The sequence below is a fragment of the Artemia sp. Qi Xiang Cuo genome, chromosome 16 (genome assembly GCF_049724085.1).
Source record: "Artemia sp. Qi Xiang Cuo chromosome 16, ASM4972408v1, whole genome shotgun sequence".
In the NCBI taxonomy this organism is placed as follows: domain Eukaryota; kingdom Metazoa; phylum Arthropoda; class Branchiopoda; order Anostraca; family Artemiidae; genus Artemia; species Artemia sp. Qi Xiang Cuo.
Window position 1 is genome coordinate 41,817,238 of NC_142809.1, and position 18,617 is coordinate 41,835,854.

The 18,617-nt window shown below is 37.2% G+C and overlaps 1 protein-coding gene across 1 annotated transcript; it reads right to left on the reverse strand.

Annotated features, from left to right (window-relative positions):
* Positions 1 to 2,886: 2,886 nt before the first annotated feature.
* Positions 2,887 to 4,694, reverse strand: LOC148942919 (uncharacterized). The gene is made up of 3 exons (XM_089102397.1): positions 4,614 to 4,694; positions 3,548 to 3,889; positions 2,887 to 3,294 (listed from the first exon to the last, which is right to left on the reverse strand). The coding sequence occupies exons 1-3, from the start codon at positions 4,692 to 4,694 to the stop codon at positions 2,887 to 2,889; spliced, it is 831 nt and encodes a 276-aa protein (XP_088958523.1).
* Positions 4,695 to 18,617: the final 13,923 nt, after the last annotated feature.

Consider the following 18,617-nt stretch of genomic DNA (forward strand, 5'->3'; position numbering starts at 1 on the left):
ATTTTACTTCATTCCCAGTACCCTTATCTTTTTCACAGGCCTTTGCATTTTCGGCCTTAGACTATTTGAAATTATGCCAAGGGACAATTTACTTTTTTATTGAGATGTGGGGTTGTTTCCACAGATGGAAATTAAGAGGCTAGTGTAGCCAATTTTTCACGATGGCTGGCATCGTCGAAAGTGCCAGGAACTGATTCTCTGCTCCTCTTAAATGTTAATTCGTGAGAGCAAGAAAATTTTTGTTTTTGATTGTGCTGTGCACAATGAATTTCTACGAATCTTGGGGACCTCAACTTTGAAAACCAAATGCGGATGTTAGACGATCTAGACCATGGTGGTCCTACAGTAGAGACGTGTCGAGGACGACTGATCCAGAGCCAAGCGGTGGAAGCACAAACATCGGTAGAAGAGAAGATAAACAAGTTTATTGATTTTAAGTTTGGTGTTATTTATTTTATGTCTGAGTTTCCAGCCAATCCACCGGGGATGCGGGCCATTTATCTTAGGAGGGAGGTATTAGAACCCTTGGTCCCAGTTTGTTCAGATAAATGTCCCTCCCAGATTCCTTTCTTTTTACCCCTTAATTATTTTCCTTCCCCGAGTAAAAAATATTAATTTTTCTTTTATTTTGTGACGCCATTTCGGGTCTTCTTAATTGCGTAGTCACTTAATAGACCACGAGGTAAGAAATTGTGCAGTTAGGGAGGTTGACCAGTAAATTAGTAAGTCCTAGGATTGGCTGGAAGAATTCATTTACCATCCCGTACCCCATGTCGCAGACACGCAGCTAGAGGAGCGGGCTGGGAGAAAGAGTCTTTTTTAAATCAGTTTTTATACAGCGTGAGGTGAATACAGTAAGACTTTTTCTTATACTATATTCTCTTTTAACTTTTCAGCCTAGGTCGAGTCTAAAGAGATAGTTAGAAATCTTATCGGTAAACCTTGGCTTTTAAAAGTGGCCCTGGGCCCTCCGATCACGCTAGTATATGCGGAACCGTTGGAGTAACCGCGGAAATCCAACTATTTTTGGACCGACGAGGGATCTCCCCCTCCAGTAAGTGGCATAGCAGCTCTTTGCGCCATTTTTGCCTTTAAAAGTGGTGACCCCCGTACGTTAAACCTCCAATACTGTGAATCCTTATTCTTGCAACCTATAAATAATAGATGCACATATTCAATAATCATAGACATAAGTGTTGACGAGAACCCTTTTATTTATTCATTGTTCTAAAAACCACCATCATTTTCGACACCTTTCTTTTGTAATCTGTTTGATTATTTTTCTAGTTTGATTGATTTGCCACAAAAGAGGGCAATAGTTTTTGGAGACTTTAATTGTAATTTACTAAATGTTAGCGATAATAATGGTTGTGATACCTTACCTTAGCCGTAATTCCGCCTGTACCTCCAAAGGCATCCAGGGCATCCAGAAGGAGCCGCCAATCTTTCCGCACGTTTGCTGCTGCCAGTATGTCCTCTCACTAAAGTTGAATTGATGCGTGCAGGTTACCGAGATCTGTCTGGTACGTTAGACGCATGGTGTTTCTGGGTCTGCCACTGCGGTGTGGACCCAATGGCTGCAAATAAAGCGCTTCATTTGGTAGTCGGAGATTGTCCATCGTATTACGTGGCCAAGGTATCTCCATCGGTGGACTATTATGATGTATGTCACAAGAGGCTGGCCAGAATTGTCATGGATAGATTGGTTTGTTATTTTCTGCTGCCAAAGGATGTTGAGAATTCTTCTAAGACATGTGTTTTCGAAAGCAAGTATTCTTCCCTCTTGTTCTTGGCTCAGGTGCCAGGTTTCGGCTGCGTAGAGCAGCATTAGCAGAACATTGCTATTGAAGAGTCGTAGTGTTAACCGTATAGAGACGCTTTGGGACCACCAAACTTTCTGTAATCTATTGAAGGCCCCATTGGCTTGGCCGATTCTTGTGAGCTGTGTTGGCCTCAGGCGGCTTGGTGCTGCGGTGAATTGTTAGTAGTAATAGTAGTAGATCCAGTCCTTTCTGTTATGCTTCCCAAGTATTCGAAATGGACGACTTGCTCTATTTGCTGGTGTCCGCAAATGATGCTCAGGGGTGAATGTGTAATTGCCATGAATTTTGTTTTCTCATTACTTATTTTCAGGCCGATCTGGGCACCTCTCTCCCTCACTTTGTCAAGGAGTTCTTGGAGTCTTTGCCTACATGATTCCAGGACGGCAATGTCGTCAGCGAAAACTACATCACTGAAGCGTATTTCTGGATTCAGCTAGATTCCGTCTGTGCATATACTTCGCAGTATGTAATCAATGACGATTACGAAAAGTAGCGGTGACAAGACGCAACCTTGCTTAACTCCTGACAGAATGCAGAAGAAACGAGTTTGGCCATCTGGTGTCTTTACACAGCACCTGCTATCTTCATAGAGCGCAACGATCAGTGAAACTATCTTTTCAGGGATTCTGTAATGCAGTAGGATCTTCCACAGACTTTGACAGTCTACTGAGTGAAATGCCTTCTCAAAATCGATGAATATCATATAGATTTTCAGTCGCAACTCTCTGCTTTCGTCCGTCAGTAGCCGTAGAGTAAATATCAGGTCCGCACATGAACGGTTCGGTCTGAATCCATCTTGCTCGTCACGAAGGTGTCAGTCGAGCTGCGAGCTCATTCTCTGCAGTAAAATGTATGTCAGCAATTTACTACGTATGGAAAGCATGAAGATTCCTTGCCAGTTGCCTGGGAGGGATGCATCGCCTTTCTTAAAGATTCTCAGAAGGAAGCTGCGTTTCCAATCCGAAGGTATTTTGGCGGTCGTCCAGATTACTGCAAACAGTGCTGTCCAGAACTTGAGGCAGGTCATGACTGTCACTTTGATCATTTCCGCGGTTATCCTGTCTTAGCCAGGCAACTTCCCATTTTTCAGCTTCTTTGCTGCTGCTATAATTTCAGTCGACGGCGGAGGATCCGTGCTGATATCTAAGGAAAACAGCGTTGTTGCTGGGATCTCTGGGGGATTGTCTGGTGGAGGTCTATTCAACAGCTTCTCAAAGTGGCTGGCCCAAACTTCGTTTACGTCAGACTGCTGTGTTATCAGGATCCCCAAGGGGTCTTTTACTGGTCCATGTTGAATAGGGGATTTCATTCCAATAATCTCATTAGTGATTTTATAGATGGCTCTTGAGTCACCTCTCTTCGCTGCCTCTTCTGCTTGTGCTGCTTTCCACTCCAGCAGGTTTCTCTGGTCTTTTCTGGCACTCTTCTTTGCCTCTTTATCCGCGGCTCTGTATTTATCGTTTCTGAGGATCTATCAGTCGGGGGTTTGTCTTAGGATAAGTAATGCTTTTACTTTTTTTTTCTTGTGTCTATGATTTCTCATGTTCGGTCAGATAGTCACTGGTCCTTTGGCTTTTGCGATACCCAATAGTGGCTTTTGCGGCATCGTGAAAGCACAAATTTATGCTTTCCCAGTATTGATTGCTATCAGCATTATCTAGTAAAGACAAGGCTTCAAATCTATTCCGCATCTCTTTTTTAAAGGCTTGGTTGAATTCTCTCACCCCCAGTTTCTCGGAGTCAAGGACTGGGCTTAAGGAAGCCTTTTTTGCGTTTCTGTTTCTTTTCAATTTGAGGTGGATTTTTGCTGCCATCACATTATGATCTGAGCCAACATCAGCTCCTCTATATCCCCTTATATCAAGTAGGCTTGATCTCCACTTCCTTCTCCAAAGACAATGGTCAATCTGATTTCGGGTGTGACCATCGGGAGATATCCAATAATATTTGTGTACATCCCGATGAGAAAATAGAATACCTTCGATTACTAGGTCGTTAAGCAGCGCGAAGTCAATAAGTAGTTCTCCGTTTTCGTTTGGCTGGCCCAGGTCATGCTCGCCGAGAACCTATGGGGAAAATGATAGGTCTTTCCCTACTTTCGCGTTAAAGTCTCCTAGAAAACATGCTATGTCATGCTTGGTATCTCGTTTAATACGGAGCTGAGAGCTCTGTAAAACTCGTCTTTTGATTCGTCGATGGCGTCATTGGTGGGTGCGTAGCATACTACTACTGACAGTTTCACATGCGTGCCGATCAAGTGGGCTTTCAGGATTCTAGGTGACACCCGTGTCGACTGTAGTAGAGCCTGGGAAGCCTGTTTTGTCATCATTAGGGCTACTCCTTATTCACGCTTTTGCTGCGATCCACTGTGTATAATGGTTACACCTCCATCCAGTTTATTTGATCCAGACCCTAGCCATCAAACTTCCGACAGAGCCAGAAGGTTGAGGTGATAATTTTCCAGTGCTCTCAGTACTTGTTCAGTCTTGGAGTCTTGAGACGTTGTGCAGACGTTCCAGAAACCAAATTTGAGGAGCTGTTTCGCATTCATAAATCTTGTCCATGGGCATGCAGATGTCGTCATCAAAAGGGGGTTCGAAAATCTGAAGCTCAAACTTGATGTTTCGGTTACTATTTGAATTTCCCCCGAGGGCAGGCCCTTGAGGTCCCGGGTTATGGGTTGCAAACCCACAGCCCATCCCTCCCTCTTTATCTAAACTCGGGACAGGCTGCATAAGCAGACAATGTTAATATGAATAATAATTGTGATACTTTCTTTGAAACATTCACCTCAAGCGGTCTTCTTCCCACAGTCCTTTTTCCTACTAGAGTTGATTCTATGAGGTCTACGGCTACTGTAATTGATAACATTTTTGTATCCACTTCCCTGAGAAACCACCTGTCCTCCAAAATAATATTCTCTGGTCTGTCATACCACTTTCCAATCTATCTCTCCCTACTTACTATTCAACCCTCTAGAACTAATACCCCTACGTCTAATAGAATATATAATACTGTGAGTAAGAACCGGTTCACGGATTTTTCGGAATCCTTTGACTGGTCCAAGGTTTTGGATTCTCAGGATATTAATTCAGCCACAAATGGTTTTACACAGGGACCGAGTGATCTTATCAGTTCAACCTTTCCAGTTCCTAAATCAAACTGAAAAATTACCCATATACGCCCCTGGATGTCCAATAGCCTAAAAATCTGTTCATACCGTAAAAATGACCTATATAAGTTAGCTTGCAAAACCAGTAGCGTTACTAACCCAATTAGTAATAAAAATACAAAAACGTATATACCAAACTTGTTCTGGAAGCAAAACAAAATTAATATTATTCAAAAATCTCTCACTGCAAAGGGAACTTGCAAAGAATTTGGTCCACAATAAATGAAATTCTTTAAAAAAGAAAATAATTCAAGATCTATACCTATTAACCTTAAGGACATCAGTGGCAGATTTATTGACCCAATTTCTGTACCGGATGCTTTTAATACTTATTTCATTAATATTCCAAATGATAATTCCTGTTTTCTCTCCCAGTCAGTACACCCTAGCAAGAATCCCAGATCCACGTTTTTCTCTCCAACTGATAGTAAAGAGGTGCTTCAAGTTATTGAATCTCTTTCTAATAGTAGTACATCTGACTTCTTTAGCATAAGAAATAAGCTTCTTAGGACCGTAGCTTCCTATGCTTGTGAGCCCATTGTGCACATAGCAAACCTGTCTATAACCAGTGGAGTATTCCCATAAATATTTAAATCGGCAATTGTTGTCCCGATTCATAAAAAGGGCGATCCGTCTGAGATAAGTAATTATCGTCCAATCTCACTTCTCCCAGTTATATCTAAAGTGCTCAAGAGAATTATCTTCCGAAGCCTTTCTCTCTTTTTATTTGGGATTCATCCTTCAGATTCGTTGATTTTTCCTCATCAATATGGCTTCCGTTCCAAATTTTTAACAGCTCATGAACTAATCGACGCCACACAGTTTATACGTTCCCAACTTGACCTTAAAAATATTGTATTGGGCTTATTTCTAGATTTTTCTAAGGTCTTATACATGGTTGATTACAGTGTTTTATTAAGTAAACCGCCACAATACTTTACTTTACAATACAATACTTTTCTCCTTTATATTAATGATTTAGTTATGGACCTGGATCCATCAGTGCACCCAGTACTTTTTGCTGACGATAGCAACTTTTTCATCACCGGCTCTAATTTACCTTCCGTCGTCACCTCTACTCAAATTCTTCTGAATAGAGTACAGGAGTGGTGTCTCGTTAACTGCTCCGCCATTAACAGCAAGAAAAGTCAGGTTGTATCATTTCGAACCCCTTACAAAAAAAAAAAAGCTCAGCAAGCACTTGGCCTAAAATATTCCACCAATCTCCTCCCGCAGGTCGAAGTTGCCACGTTTCTTGGTGTCCACATAGACTTCTCCCTCTCATTTGCAACACATGTTTCCTACATCAGAGCCATAATCTTGCGACAGGTAAGTGTGATTAATCGTGTGAATTATTTTCTTCCTCCTGATATCCTTGTCACCCTTTATTACTCTTTTATTTACTCATATATCTCATACTGTGGATCCGTTTGAGGTAAGACATCCTTCAGTTACCAATAAATTAAAATCTGTCCAATACCGTGCCGTCAAAGCAGTTTTTCGGCTGCCCCGACTGTATCCACCCAGGACTTGTTCTCCGATTTTGGTATTATCCCTTTTGGAACAAATCACCAAAAAATTAAATCTATCCGTTGCATACTCGTCTTACCATAAAAATCTTCCTCTCCAATTATTGTCTTATTTTAATAGTAGTAATCCTGAAGGCCTCTGTCTCTGTTCATCCAACTGTTCTTTCATTGTCCCCAAGTAATGTCTCTGGTTCCGCCCAGCGATATTCCCATTTATGAGTCTATACTTCCATGGTATATAATACCCTCCAGTGTCGAGCTATCCACAAGTTTTCGCACGTTGTATAACAATGTTACTAAACTTCGGTTTTATAATTCTCCGAATTTTTAATCAGTTTAATTACCCGTGTTTTCTCTTTCTTTTTTCTTTTTCTTCACTTCTTCGTTTTCAATTTTTGTTGTTATAGTCCACAACAAGTTCGCTTCCACGATCTTTATTATTATTGGTGTTATGTTTTATTTTTATTTGCATAACTTGAATTGAATGTGAAATATTATTTTTTTTTCTCTTAATAAACATTATATGCGTGTAATCTTCTAATTGCAATCGATGATTCTAATTTGCAGACTAGATCCGAACAAATAAGAGTTCCAAACAGGGATAGGTCCTTTTATTAGACAGTGAAACAAATATGTAAATATGATCTAGATATTTTGATGACACAGTCAGTCATCATCTTCAGTAGAGCTACTAAAGTATTAAAATTAAAACAAACTATATCAATACCAAAAAAATAACATCTTCCAGGTCAAAGCAAGTCTCCGGTCTGTTAACTTGAAAGGTTCATTAACTGTTTTTACTTCTTTAATATTGGATTGAATTTTAAATTGAAGTGGTGCAATCTTTTTTCCTTCTAATTAGAAGAATAGAAGATAAATTAAGAAACCATAAATTTAGCTAGATTTCATTTTTAAGTACAAAATATCCTGATCTTTTATCAAGGCCATATCCAGGCGGTGGGGGGGGATACTCCTCCCTCCCCCCCCGTAATTTTTTTCAAACTCGTGAAAACGTAACAGAAATGAATATAAACAAATTTTTATGCTTTTTTTTAAAGTTATTTGTAACATCTCCCCCCCCCCGAAAAAAAATCTGGATAAGGCCCTGGCTTGTATATAAATATATATATATATATATATATATATATATATATATATATATATATATATATATATATATATATATATAAAGGCCATTTTATACTTAAGCTCAGGAGATACGAATACCTGTTAAAATTCAAACTCAAAACGACCCGAAATTACTATTAAAGAATAAATGAAACCCAAAACGAACAGAAATTAAATAAACAATCATAGCAAAAAACATGCAAAAATTAATAATATAAATTAATAAATATATCTTAAAGCGAGTAATGATTATATTGAATATGAAAATCAAGATTTAAACGAAAAACAAATATTTTGCTGTTAAATTATAAATGAAACTTCAAACGAACAGAAATTAAATAAACAATCAATGCGAACAAACATACAATATATATTAATGTAAATAAATAAATAAATCTTAAAACGATTGAAACTTAAATTTAATATGCAAATCAAGTTTGAATAGAATAAAAATAACTACAAACAAGAGTTTGGGTATCGTCTCACTGCAGAAGCCTAAAACCTACTGCGTCATTGGCGCTTTACTGAAAAAAATTCTATGAAATATTTTCACTTTTTTAACTTTAAGAAATCAAAAATTAATTAAGATTTTAGGGAATAAATATCAGCATATGTATATTAAATTGACAATGCACATTTTTTCAGTAAACTCATTTGAATTTTTTTTTCAGTAAAGAACAAACTATATTCTGGCTTTTAGAAATCATAAGGGTTTTGAACCCTACCCACATTAATTTATGCTCGTTTTGAGTTTGACTCCAATATTTATTTTAATTTTTGTTCGTTTTGGATTTCATTTATTTATTGATACCGATTTGGGGTAGTTGTATGCTTGGTAGATTATATGATAGTCCGGACGCCAGGTGTTGAAAATGTGAACCATACCACGACGGAATGGAGCTGCTACGAGAATTAGCCTACCCTCCACCCCCTAAATTGACCATGCGAAATCAAAAATACCAATGGCACTTGCTTGCGAGTGGTGGAACACTCCGGAACTTGACATTTTATTGTATTTTGGTGTTTCATGTAAGAAAATTCATGTTCCACAAAGTTTGAGGTGCAGTTTTCCGCTAAAATAGAAATGCCTAGAAGCCATAGAATGTTTTCATAACAAACTAACACGATTAGTTAAAAAAAAATGGTAAAACTATATGAGTCTTGAACAGTCTTGGAAAGTATAAACTAAATCAAATTGAATATTAGATATATAATGATATTAATTGTTAAAAGATCCATCAGTTCAAGATTTTTTTTTCACTGTAATTTTTATTTTCATTTTCAATGCTGTAAGGACTGGAAAATAATAAATTTGTAATATACGAGTTGTTCATTTTCAGTGAAGCCCCGATGACGCAGACGACTTTAGGTTTTTACAGTTAAAGAAAGGGACAGAATCCAAATTTTGTGTGTAGTGAAACTATATTTGTCTTGACACATCTGGAAAGAGATAATAGATTAAACTGAATATTTGATGCATAATGGTATTAAATGCTAAAAGCTCATCAGTTCAAAATTTTAATATTTATTTTCAATAATAAGTACAAAAGAAAACATTTGTAATATAATTCGTTTTCAGTAAAGCGCCAATGACGCAGTAGGTTTTAGGCTTCTCCGGTGAGAGGATACCCAAACTCTTGCTTGTAGTTATTTTTATTCGATTCAAACTTGATTTGCATATTCAATTTAAGTTTCACTCGTTTTAAGATTTATTGATTCATTTACATTAATATATATTGTATGTTTGTTCGCATTGATTGTTTATTCAATTTCTGTTCGTTTAAAGTTTCATTTATACTTTAATAGCAAAATATTTGTTTTCGTTTTAAGCTTGATTTTCATATTCAATCTAAGCATTACTCGCTTCAACATCTATTTATTCATTTATATTATTATTTGTTGTATGTTTTTCGCTATGATTGTTTATTTAATTTCTGTTCGTTTTGGGTTTCATTTATTCTTGAATAGTAATTTCTGGTCGTTTTGAGTTTGAATTTTAACAGGTATTTGTATCTCCTGAGCTAAGTTTAAAATGGCCTTTACTTTTCTTTGAAAAACTTATTTTTCGGAAACTTTTTTTTAAATAATTGTTGTTCGTTTTTGATTGCAAAAAGTTTCAAGTTTTTATGGCATGGGGGGGGATGCTTACTGTCCAATTATTCTTGAGTTTAAAAAACGGATCTAGAACTTTCAATTTAAATCGAATGAGGCTTTTTTTCAAAGTCGATACGATTACCTATTTGATAAAAACCTTATGTATGAAAAAAAAACAGGTTGCATAACTTGTGGAAAGCGATTGACAACATTGAATTGATTGAAAAAATAACTCCCGTAAAGGGGCTTGAATCACTTCACTGGCTGACAATAAAGAACCATGGATATTTGGAAATAATTCTAACATCAGTATGTGCGCCAAAGTAATGTTGTAGCGATCACAAAGTGTGTTTTAACATTTTAATTGGATCATTATGATAGATTTCTAATGTGTTCTCCCCATACAAAACTCCTTCCTATAAGTTATAAGCTTTCCTTAATAAGTTATGCCCCAGGGCATAACTTACAACGCCTACCCCTGGGCCCTGGTGGGCTGTGTCAACACCGGAGTTTTTGTTATCAGAACTTTGAACTATTTTAACAAAATGCCTATCTCAAAATTTTTATTTGATGCATTTAGGGCGTGGAGGAGGGAGATGGGTGAGTTGCCCTTCAATCTCTTTTGACTCTTAAAAAGTGAACAAGAAAATTCAATTTTCAATCAAATGAGCCCTCTCTAAAGTTTATACGAGCATCCCTTCCATAAGAAATAATATGAAGGATTCGGAGAATCCTTAAGTTACAACCCTTGCCCTAAGGGCTTTGGGGGAGTTGTAATCCTCAAAGACCTAATTTCCAGAACTTAAAACTACGTTTAATAAAATGGCTGTCTTAAAATTTTGATTGGATGTGTTTGGGGAAAAAGTGGGCGTGAGAGGGGGTTAGTTGCCCTCAAATCACTTTCGACTATTACAAAGGGCACTAGACCACGGAATTTCAAATCGAATGAGCCTTATTTGAAGTTTCTACGACACCGCCTTCTATAAAAACCTTATATGCCCCCAGGGCATAAAAATTAAAACCCTTACCCTGAGGGTTGTGGGGGATTGTCCTCCTCAAAAACATATTTTCTATCTGGAAATCAACTACGCTGAACAAAACGGCTATCTCAAAATTTTGATTGGATGTGTTTGGGGGAATGATGGGCGTGGGGTGTGGGGGGGCTAGTTGCCCTCCAATCACTTTCGACTATCAAAACGCGCACTAGCCCTTTGAATTTCCAATTGAATGAGCCTGTTTTGAAGTTTCTACGACAACGCCTTCTATAAAAACCTTATATGCCCCCAGGGCATTACTCAAAACTCTTGCCCTGAGGGTTGTGGGTTAGTGTCCTTCTTAAAAACATATTTTCTATCTGGAAATCAACTACACTGAACAAAATGGCTATCTCAAAAGTTTGTTTCGATGTGTTTGGGGAAATGATGGGCGTGGGGGGGGGGCGAGTTGCCCTCCAATCACTTTCGACTATTAAAAAGGGCACTATCCTCTTAATTTCCAATTGAATGAGCCTGTTTTGAAGTTTCTACGACAACGCCTTCTATAAAAACCTTATATGCCCCCAGGGGGTAACTTAAAACCCTTGCCCTGAGGGTTGTGGGGGAGTGTCCTCCTCAAAAATATATTTTTAATCTGGAAATCAAATACGCTGAATAAAAATGGCTATCTCAAGATATTTATTGGATGTGTTTGGGGGAATGATGGGCGTAGGGGGGAGGAGCTAGTTGGCCTCCAATCACTTTTTACGATTAAAAAGGGCACTATCCCTTTGAATTTCCAATCGAATGAGTCTTTTTTGAAGTTTCTATGACAACGAATTCTATAAAAACCTTACATGCCCCCAGGGCATAACTTAAAACCCTTGCCCTGAGGGTTGTGGGGGATTGGCCTCCTCAAAAACATGTTTTCTATCTGAAAATCTCTTACGCTGAACAAAATGGCTATCTAAAAATTTTGATTGGATGTGTCTGGGCAAATGATGGGCGTGGGGGGGGGGGGGGCTAGTTGCCCTCCAATCACTTTAGACTATTGAAAAGGGCACAATTACACTGAATTTCAAATTGAATGAGCCTTTTTTTAAGTTTCTACGACAAAGCCTTCTATAAAAACCTTATATGCCCCCAGGGCATATCTTAAAACCCTTGCCCTGAAGGTTCTGGGGGAGTATCCTCCTCAAGAACATATTTTCTATCTGGAAATCAACTACGCTGAACAAAATGGCTATCTAAAAATTTTGATTGGATTTGTTTGGGGAAATGATGGGCGTGGGGGGGGTCTAGTTGCCCTCCAATCACTTTCGACTATTAAACTCGAAAGTAGCACTTTAATTTACAATCTAATGATCACTTTTGGATGTTTCTAAGACACATCCTTCTATGAAAACTTCATGTACCCCCTGTGCATAACCCATAACCCATACCGTTAGGGTTGTGGGGGATTGTCCTCCTCAAAAATATGTTTTCCATCTGGAAATCAACTACGCTGAACAAAATAGCTATCTGAAAATTTTGATTGGATGTGTTTGGGGAAATGATGGGCGTGGGGGGAAGGGGGCTAGTTACACTCCAATCACTTTCGACTATTAAAAAGGGCACTAGCCCTTTAATTTCCAATCGAACGAGCATGTTTTGTAGTTTCTACGACAACGCCTTCTATAAAACCTTATATGCCCCCAGGGCATAACTTAAAACCCTTGTCCTGAGGGTTGTGGGGGAGTAACCTCCTCAAAAATAAATTTTCTATCTGGAAATCATCTACGCTGAACAAAATGGCTATCTCAAAATTCTGATTGGATGTGTTTGGGGGGAATGATGGGCGGGAGGGGGGGCTAGTTGCCCTACAATCACTTTCGACTATTGAAAATGGAAATATCCAATTAATTTCCAATCGAATGAGCATGTTTTGAAGTTTATACGACGACACCTTCTATGAGAACCTTATCGCCCCCCAGGGCATAACTTCAAACCATTGCCTTGAGGGTGGTGGGGGAGTGTCCTCCTCAAAAATATATTTTCTATCTAGAAATCAACTACGCTGAACAAAATGGCTATCTGACAAGTTTGATTTGATGTGTGTGGGGAAATGATGGGCGGGGGGGGGGGGGCGCTAGTTAAACTCCAATCACTTTCGACTATTAAAAAGAGCACTAGCTCTTTAATTTCCAATCGAATGAGCCTGTTTTGAAGTTTTTACGACAACGCCTTCTATAAAAACCTTATATGCCCCCATGGTATAACTTAAAACCCATGCCCTGAGGGTTGTGGGGGAGTATCCTCCTCAAAAATATATTTTCTATCTGTAAATCAACTACGCAAAATGGCTATCTCAAAATTTTGATTGGATGTGTTTGGGGGAATGATGGGCGGGGGGGGGGGGGCTAGATGCCCTCCAATCATTTTCGACTACTAAAAAAGGCACTAGAACACTCGATTTCCAATCGAATGAGCCCTCTTTGAAGCTTCTACGACGACCCCTTCCATATAAAGCGTTGCCTCTGATAATTAATTGACTTCTTCGTAATTAGATTCAAAAGCATCAGCAACATAAAACCCAAGCTGATATCCTTGTATTCATTTGCGTACACAATATTTTGTTTCAGGGGGAGGGAGGGAATAACTTTGAAAAATCAAAAATATAAAAATAATATATAAGTATAGGACAAATGGAGCAGTTTGGGCCTGACGAACCCTCCTTCTTGCGGGAGTATATGTAGAACAGAATAATTTCTTTCCTTGTTTTTCTTTTTAATGACTTGAATTCAGACTTATCGAATAAACGAGGCTTTGATTGAAGTTTGTAAATAGAGAATAGACTGATAAACCTTTTAATAGGGACAGAGACAGTTAATTTAAATTTAAAGTTCTAACTGAGATAGTTACAAATTTACTAAGCAAATCTGCTCTTATCAGTGTTACCAGACATCCAGTATAAGCTGGCGCAGCCAAAGGGTAAAATTTTGCCGGAACTATTACTTTTCGAAAAAAAAATTAACGGAAATACAATTTCTAAAAATATTTGCTTTAAAAAATCAGCCAATTTGAAGAATTTGATGTTGCAACCACCTAACAAAAAAGCACTCAAATGGCGCAAGTGCATCCTACCTAATAATAATGGTTAATATTTTAATAAAGCTAGCAAATATCTTGTTGCTTTGAGATGTCGAAAACTTAATTATTCGGTAATTGAAATTAATTATCTTTTTAATTTCTCTATATTATTTTTCATATTTTCACAATCACCCCAATTCTTATAAGATGTATCAACCGCATTCTTAGAAGAAGAAAATAACTGGAAACCCTACCATTGGAATTTTTCTGTCGCGACTAAATGTAATTATAGAATACGTGCAAGTATTATTAAAAGTATAAACTACGAATTGTTAAGTTAAAGAATAATAATGGTTTTTACTCGCATGTCGAGACTATGAAATTCTATTTTAAACTGACCACAGGATGCTTATCAAAGGCAACACTACAGCGTCGCCTGTAGTTAAGGCCATAAGGCCTTCAACGTTTTATTACATATTTATTATTTTTTTCCCTAAAGGCCCTTCATATGGAGAGGGTGGTTGAATTCATATGGAGAGGGTGGTCCAAGGGCTCATTCAATAGAAAATCGGAAGTTATAGTGGTCTTTTATAGGGATAAAACCGATCGGAGGGCAACTGGCCCCCCGATCCTCTTTTTGTCAAATGCATATGATCAAAATTTTAAGACTGTCATTTTGTTAAAAATAGACCAAAGATAAGATAACAAAACTCCAGAGACGACACGACTCCCCTCCTTCCTCCCTGTGTTTTAAGTTATACCCCAGGGGCCATATAAGGTTTCTATGGAAGGAGTGGTTGCATAAGCTGTTGAGGAGGCTCATTTGATTGTAAATTGAAAATTCTGGTTCCCTTTTAAGAGCCAAAAGTAACCTACTAACCCCCCCCCACGTCCTCTATTTCTCAAATGCATCCGATCGACATTTTGACATAGCTTTTTTTCAAAATACGCCAAAGATCGTATAACAATGCCTCTGAGGTTGACAAGACCCCTCAGAGCCCGGGAGCAAGGGCTGCAAGCTATGGCACGGGGTATATAAGGTTTTCTTGGAAGGGGTGGTCGTGTTAACTAGGAAGGAGGCTCATTTGATTAGAAATAGAACGTTCTAGTTCTTGGAAATTGAAAATTTAAGACGCGAAAATCTATAGAAATATTCATTTTATTAGCTAATATAAAACTCTGAAAATAAAAACGAACAAAAATTAATTTTAAAAAACGTTTTTCAAAGAAAAGTTCGTTAAAAAAATTAAAATTCAAAAAAGAGGTTTTACCAAAGAAAATCTAAGAGCCATATCAAACTTAAGGCCAGTGTAAATAAGTTCCTATTATGACACAATTCAACAGGTAACTAATAAATTATAATCTTACATCCTAGTTCTTAAGTTTATGACGTGAGAAACTGTAGAAAATTAATTTAATAAGGCAATAAAAAGCTGTGGTAACAAAAATAAATAGAAATTAATTTTTAAAAATACTTTGCACAAAAAGATGTATTTCAAAGAAAAGTAATTACAGAATCAAAAGACGTTATGTGCATGTACATTGTAAAAAAAGACCGTATCTCAAGAATTGATTTGGTCGTTAAGTTGGAACTTTCAGAGAATACTACAAGGGCGCAATCATCAGACCCAAAGGCAATATGTGCATGCTACTATTAACACTTCTATCACCGCTAAATTTATTACTACCACAACTACTTCAACTACTACTTCTATTGCAACTACTTGTAAAGGCATTACGTTAATACTGCCACTGTTACTTTTAATGCTACTATTAGCAATACTAATACTACTACTATGGCTACTATTACAACTATGCACGAGGGTATGAAGGTGAAATTTTGAAAGAATTTTTTTGGGGGGAAGGGCGTGAACTTAATCACAACAAGCCGTCTATTTGCAGTTTGTCAAAAGGACGCAACAGCAGTATCTTAGAAACAGTTTGGTGTGTTAAGTTAAAACTAACAGGGCTTGTTGTGGAGGATGTTGAACTAACCAAAGGCAAATATTTGTATCCTATCCCTACTGCTTCTACTCATACAACTACTACTACCGTTACAATTATTACTATTTCTAAGTAGTATTATTACTTCCACTAAAGCCAAGGCTACTGCTATCAATTCTACTGCAACTACTATTACTGATGCTACTAAAACTAAGGGTATTAAGCCGAAAAATTTAAGGTATGTTGAAACTGTATGGAACTAAATAAAAAAAAAAACACTATACCCACATAGGTTGTCAAGTGGACGCGTCAGAAATGCTTCGGGAACTGTTGATGGTATTAAGTTTAAACTTCCAGCTTGAATCGAAGGGGATGTTGAAGAAACCAAAGCTGCTATGCGTATACTGCTACTAGTACTGCTACAACTATTGCTGCTATGCAAGCTAAGAGTATTAAGGTGAAGCTTTCGAGGAGTATTTAGGCGGATGTTGAACTTAATCAAAAGGTCTTAGCGCCATTTTTAAGACTCAAAAGAGATTTGGAGGGCAAGCAGCCCTCCAAATCTCTTGGATTTGGAGTATTTTGATTGTAGATTTGGAGGGCAAGTCCATTCACTTTACAAGCACATCCATTCAAAATTTTTAGACAGTAATTATGTTCATCATTGTAGTATGGTCCCGTAGCTATGTCTCTAGAGATATTTGGCATGTTAACCCCTCACAATTATGTAATTGGCCCATTATGCTTTAAAAGCAAATGTTATTTTGAAACTAAATCAAAAGACGCTGTGTCTATGGTTGCCAATAAGGTACCTTGGCAATATATTGAGAACGACTGGGGGTATTAATTTGAAACTTTCGGGGCTGCTACTATTACTACTTCTGCTCTTAGAATTTAAATAAATCAAAAGAGCGTATATGTATCCAAGTTGTCAAAGAGCATGGAAATAATTTTTTGGACTGGTATTAAGTTTTATTTTTCAGGTCAAATTGAAGAGGAATAAAATCAAATTAAACAATACTATTTGAGTCGGAATTAAATATTGATGAAAAAGTGTCTTCAACATTCAAATACCAAGCCAAAAAATGTATTCTTACAGAAATTACCGCAAAGATATAAAATATTTTTTTCCATACAAAAAGAATATGTTAATAAAAACGAACATAAGTAGAAGGGGGGGGGGTACCAGCGCGATCCCTCACCCCTGCTGCCACCTACAACTTTTTTTAACACCATATATGGGCATAGAACCACGTGGTTTATGGTTTTTGTCAGTGAGAATGGAAAAACAGGAACTTTCTCACATTTGTGGTTGTTTTCATGGATGGTTATGTGTGTTGGTCGATTTATTTGATGTTTTTCATGGATGTTTTATGGTTTTTGTCAGTGAGAATTTGAAAAACAGGAATTTTGTCACATTTATGGATGTTTTCTTGGATGGTTATGTGTGTTGGTCGATTTATTTGGTGTTTTTCATGGATGTTTTATGGTTTTTGTCAGTGAGAATTTGAAAAACAGGAACTTTCTCACCTTTATGTCTGTTTTTACGGTTTTTGTCAGTGAGAATGAAAAAACAGGAATTTTGTCACATTTATGTCTGTTTTCTTGGATGGTTATGTGTGTGGGTCAATTTATTTGATGTTTTTCTTGGATGTCAACAGCAATTTATAGTTTTTGTCAGTGAGAATGAAAAAACAGAAACTTTCTCACTTTAATGGATTATTGAGTCTAATGGGGGCAGTTCAATGACACTTCCTTCTTGTTGTTGCTCTCAGCGAATGTTATGATCTAGAAATAGTATTTGTTTCTGAGCCAAATGTTATGAGTTTCCAGGAAACAGTTAGATCACGTGTTTTCTTCTCAGCCAATCAGAGGGCTTGCTTACATCTCCTTTCTCAGCCAATCAGGAGGGCGGAAATATTAGAAAAAGAGGATTGCAGGTTGGGCTAGTTTAGATTTTTTGTTTATTATTTCATTACCTATTTAGTTTAGATTTTTAGTTTATTTTAAGTTTATTTATTACCTTTATTTTAGTTTAGTTTTAGTTTGGTTTAGTTTAGATTTTAGTTTAGTTTTAGTTTAATGTTTAGTTTTCTTTTAGATTTTTAGTTTAGTTTTAGTTTAGTTTTAGTTTATTTTAAGTTTGTTCGACGGAAAACGTAAATATATATTCTTTTTACCCTCAAAACCTAACCCCCCCCCCATTTTTTTTTACAATCAAATTCTCGCAAATAGAATTAATTATCCTTTCGTTAAATTCCTGTTTTTTATTTTCAAATAAAATTATTTTCCTTGGTCACCCTCCAGTATATTCAGGTAAATCCCCTCCCCATACAATACAAACATCACTATACAATCTTTATACTCGATGGAAAACATAAAATATCTTCTTTTTCCCCACAAAACCTAACCCCCCCCCCTCATCATTGTTTTTACAACCAAATTCTCGCAAAAGGAAATAATTATCCATTCGTTAAATTTATTCAATTTCAAGTTTTCTATATCCTAGCTAAAAGCAACCATTGACTTCCATCACTGTTGTTATTAACCCGCTCTGGTTTTGACATAATGCTCTACGCCAGGTTAAAATTAGCTATCACCCTTTTCCATTTGTGTTTACGAACGAGGCGGTCAAGTCAAAAGGAACTGTTCTTCCACCAAAATTAAAACACTTTGAGGCAATAATTAAGCACAGACGTGATGTTATATTTTGCAGAAGTGACATGGTCTATTTTCAAATGAAGGTCTAACAATATATTTAGGACATTATGTAAAAGGGGGGAGAGGGGGAAATGCATTGCTTCTAACAGCTTCGTTGTAAGTAAATTATGTAAAAGAGAGGGGGCATTGCCTTCAATTCTATCGCCATCAGTGTAAAATGAAA

Bases quoted from the DNA above. Each gene is read 5' to 3' on its own strand.
- LOC148942919 (XM_089102397.1), bottom strand. From the start codon at position 4,694: ATGTTATCAATTACAGTAGCCGTAGACCTCATAGAATCAACTCTAGTA. The intron at 3,890-4,613 runs GTGAATGTTTCA...TTTTCCCCATAG, and splicing joins TGGGAAGAAGACCGCTTGAG to GTTCTCGGCGAGCATGACCT. The intron at 3,295-3,547 runs GTGAGAGAATTC...CCCGACTGATAG, and splicing joins TTGACTCCGAGAAACTGGGG to ATCCTCAGAAACGATAAATA.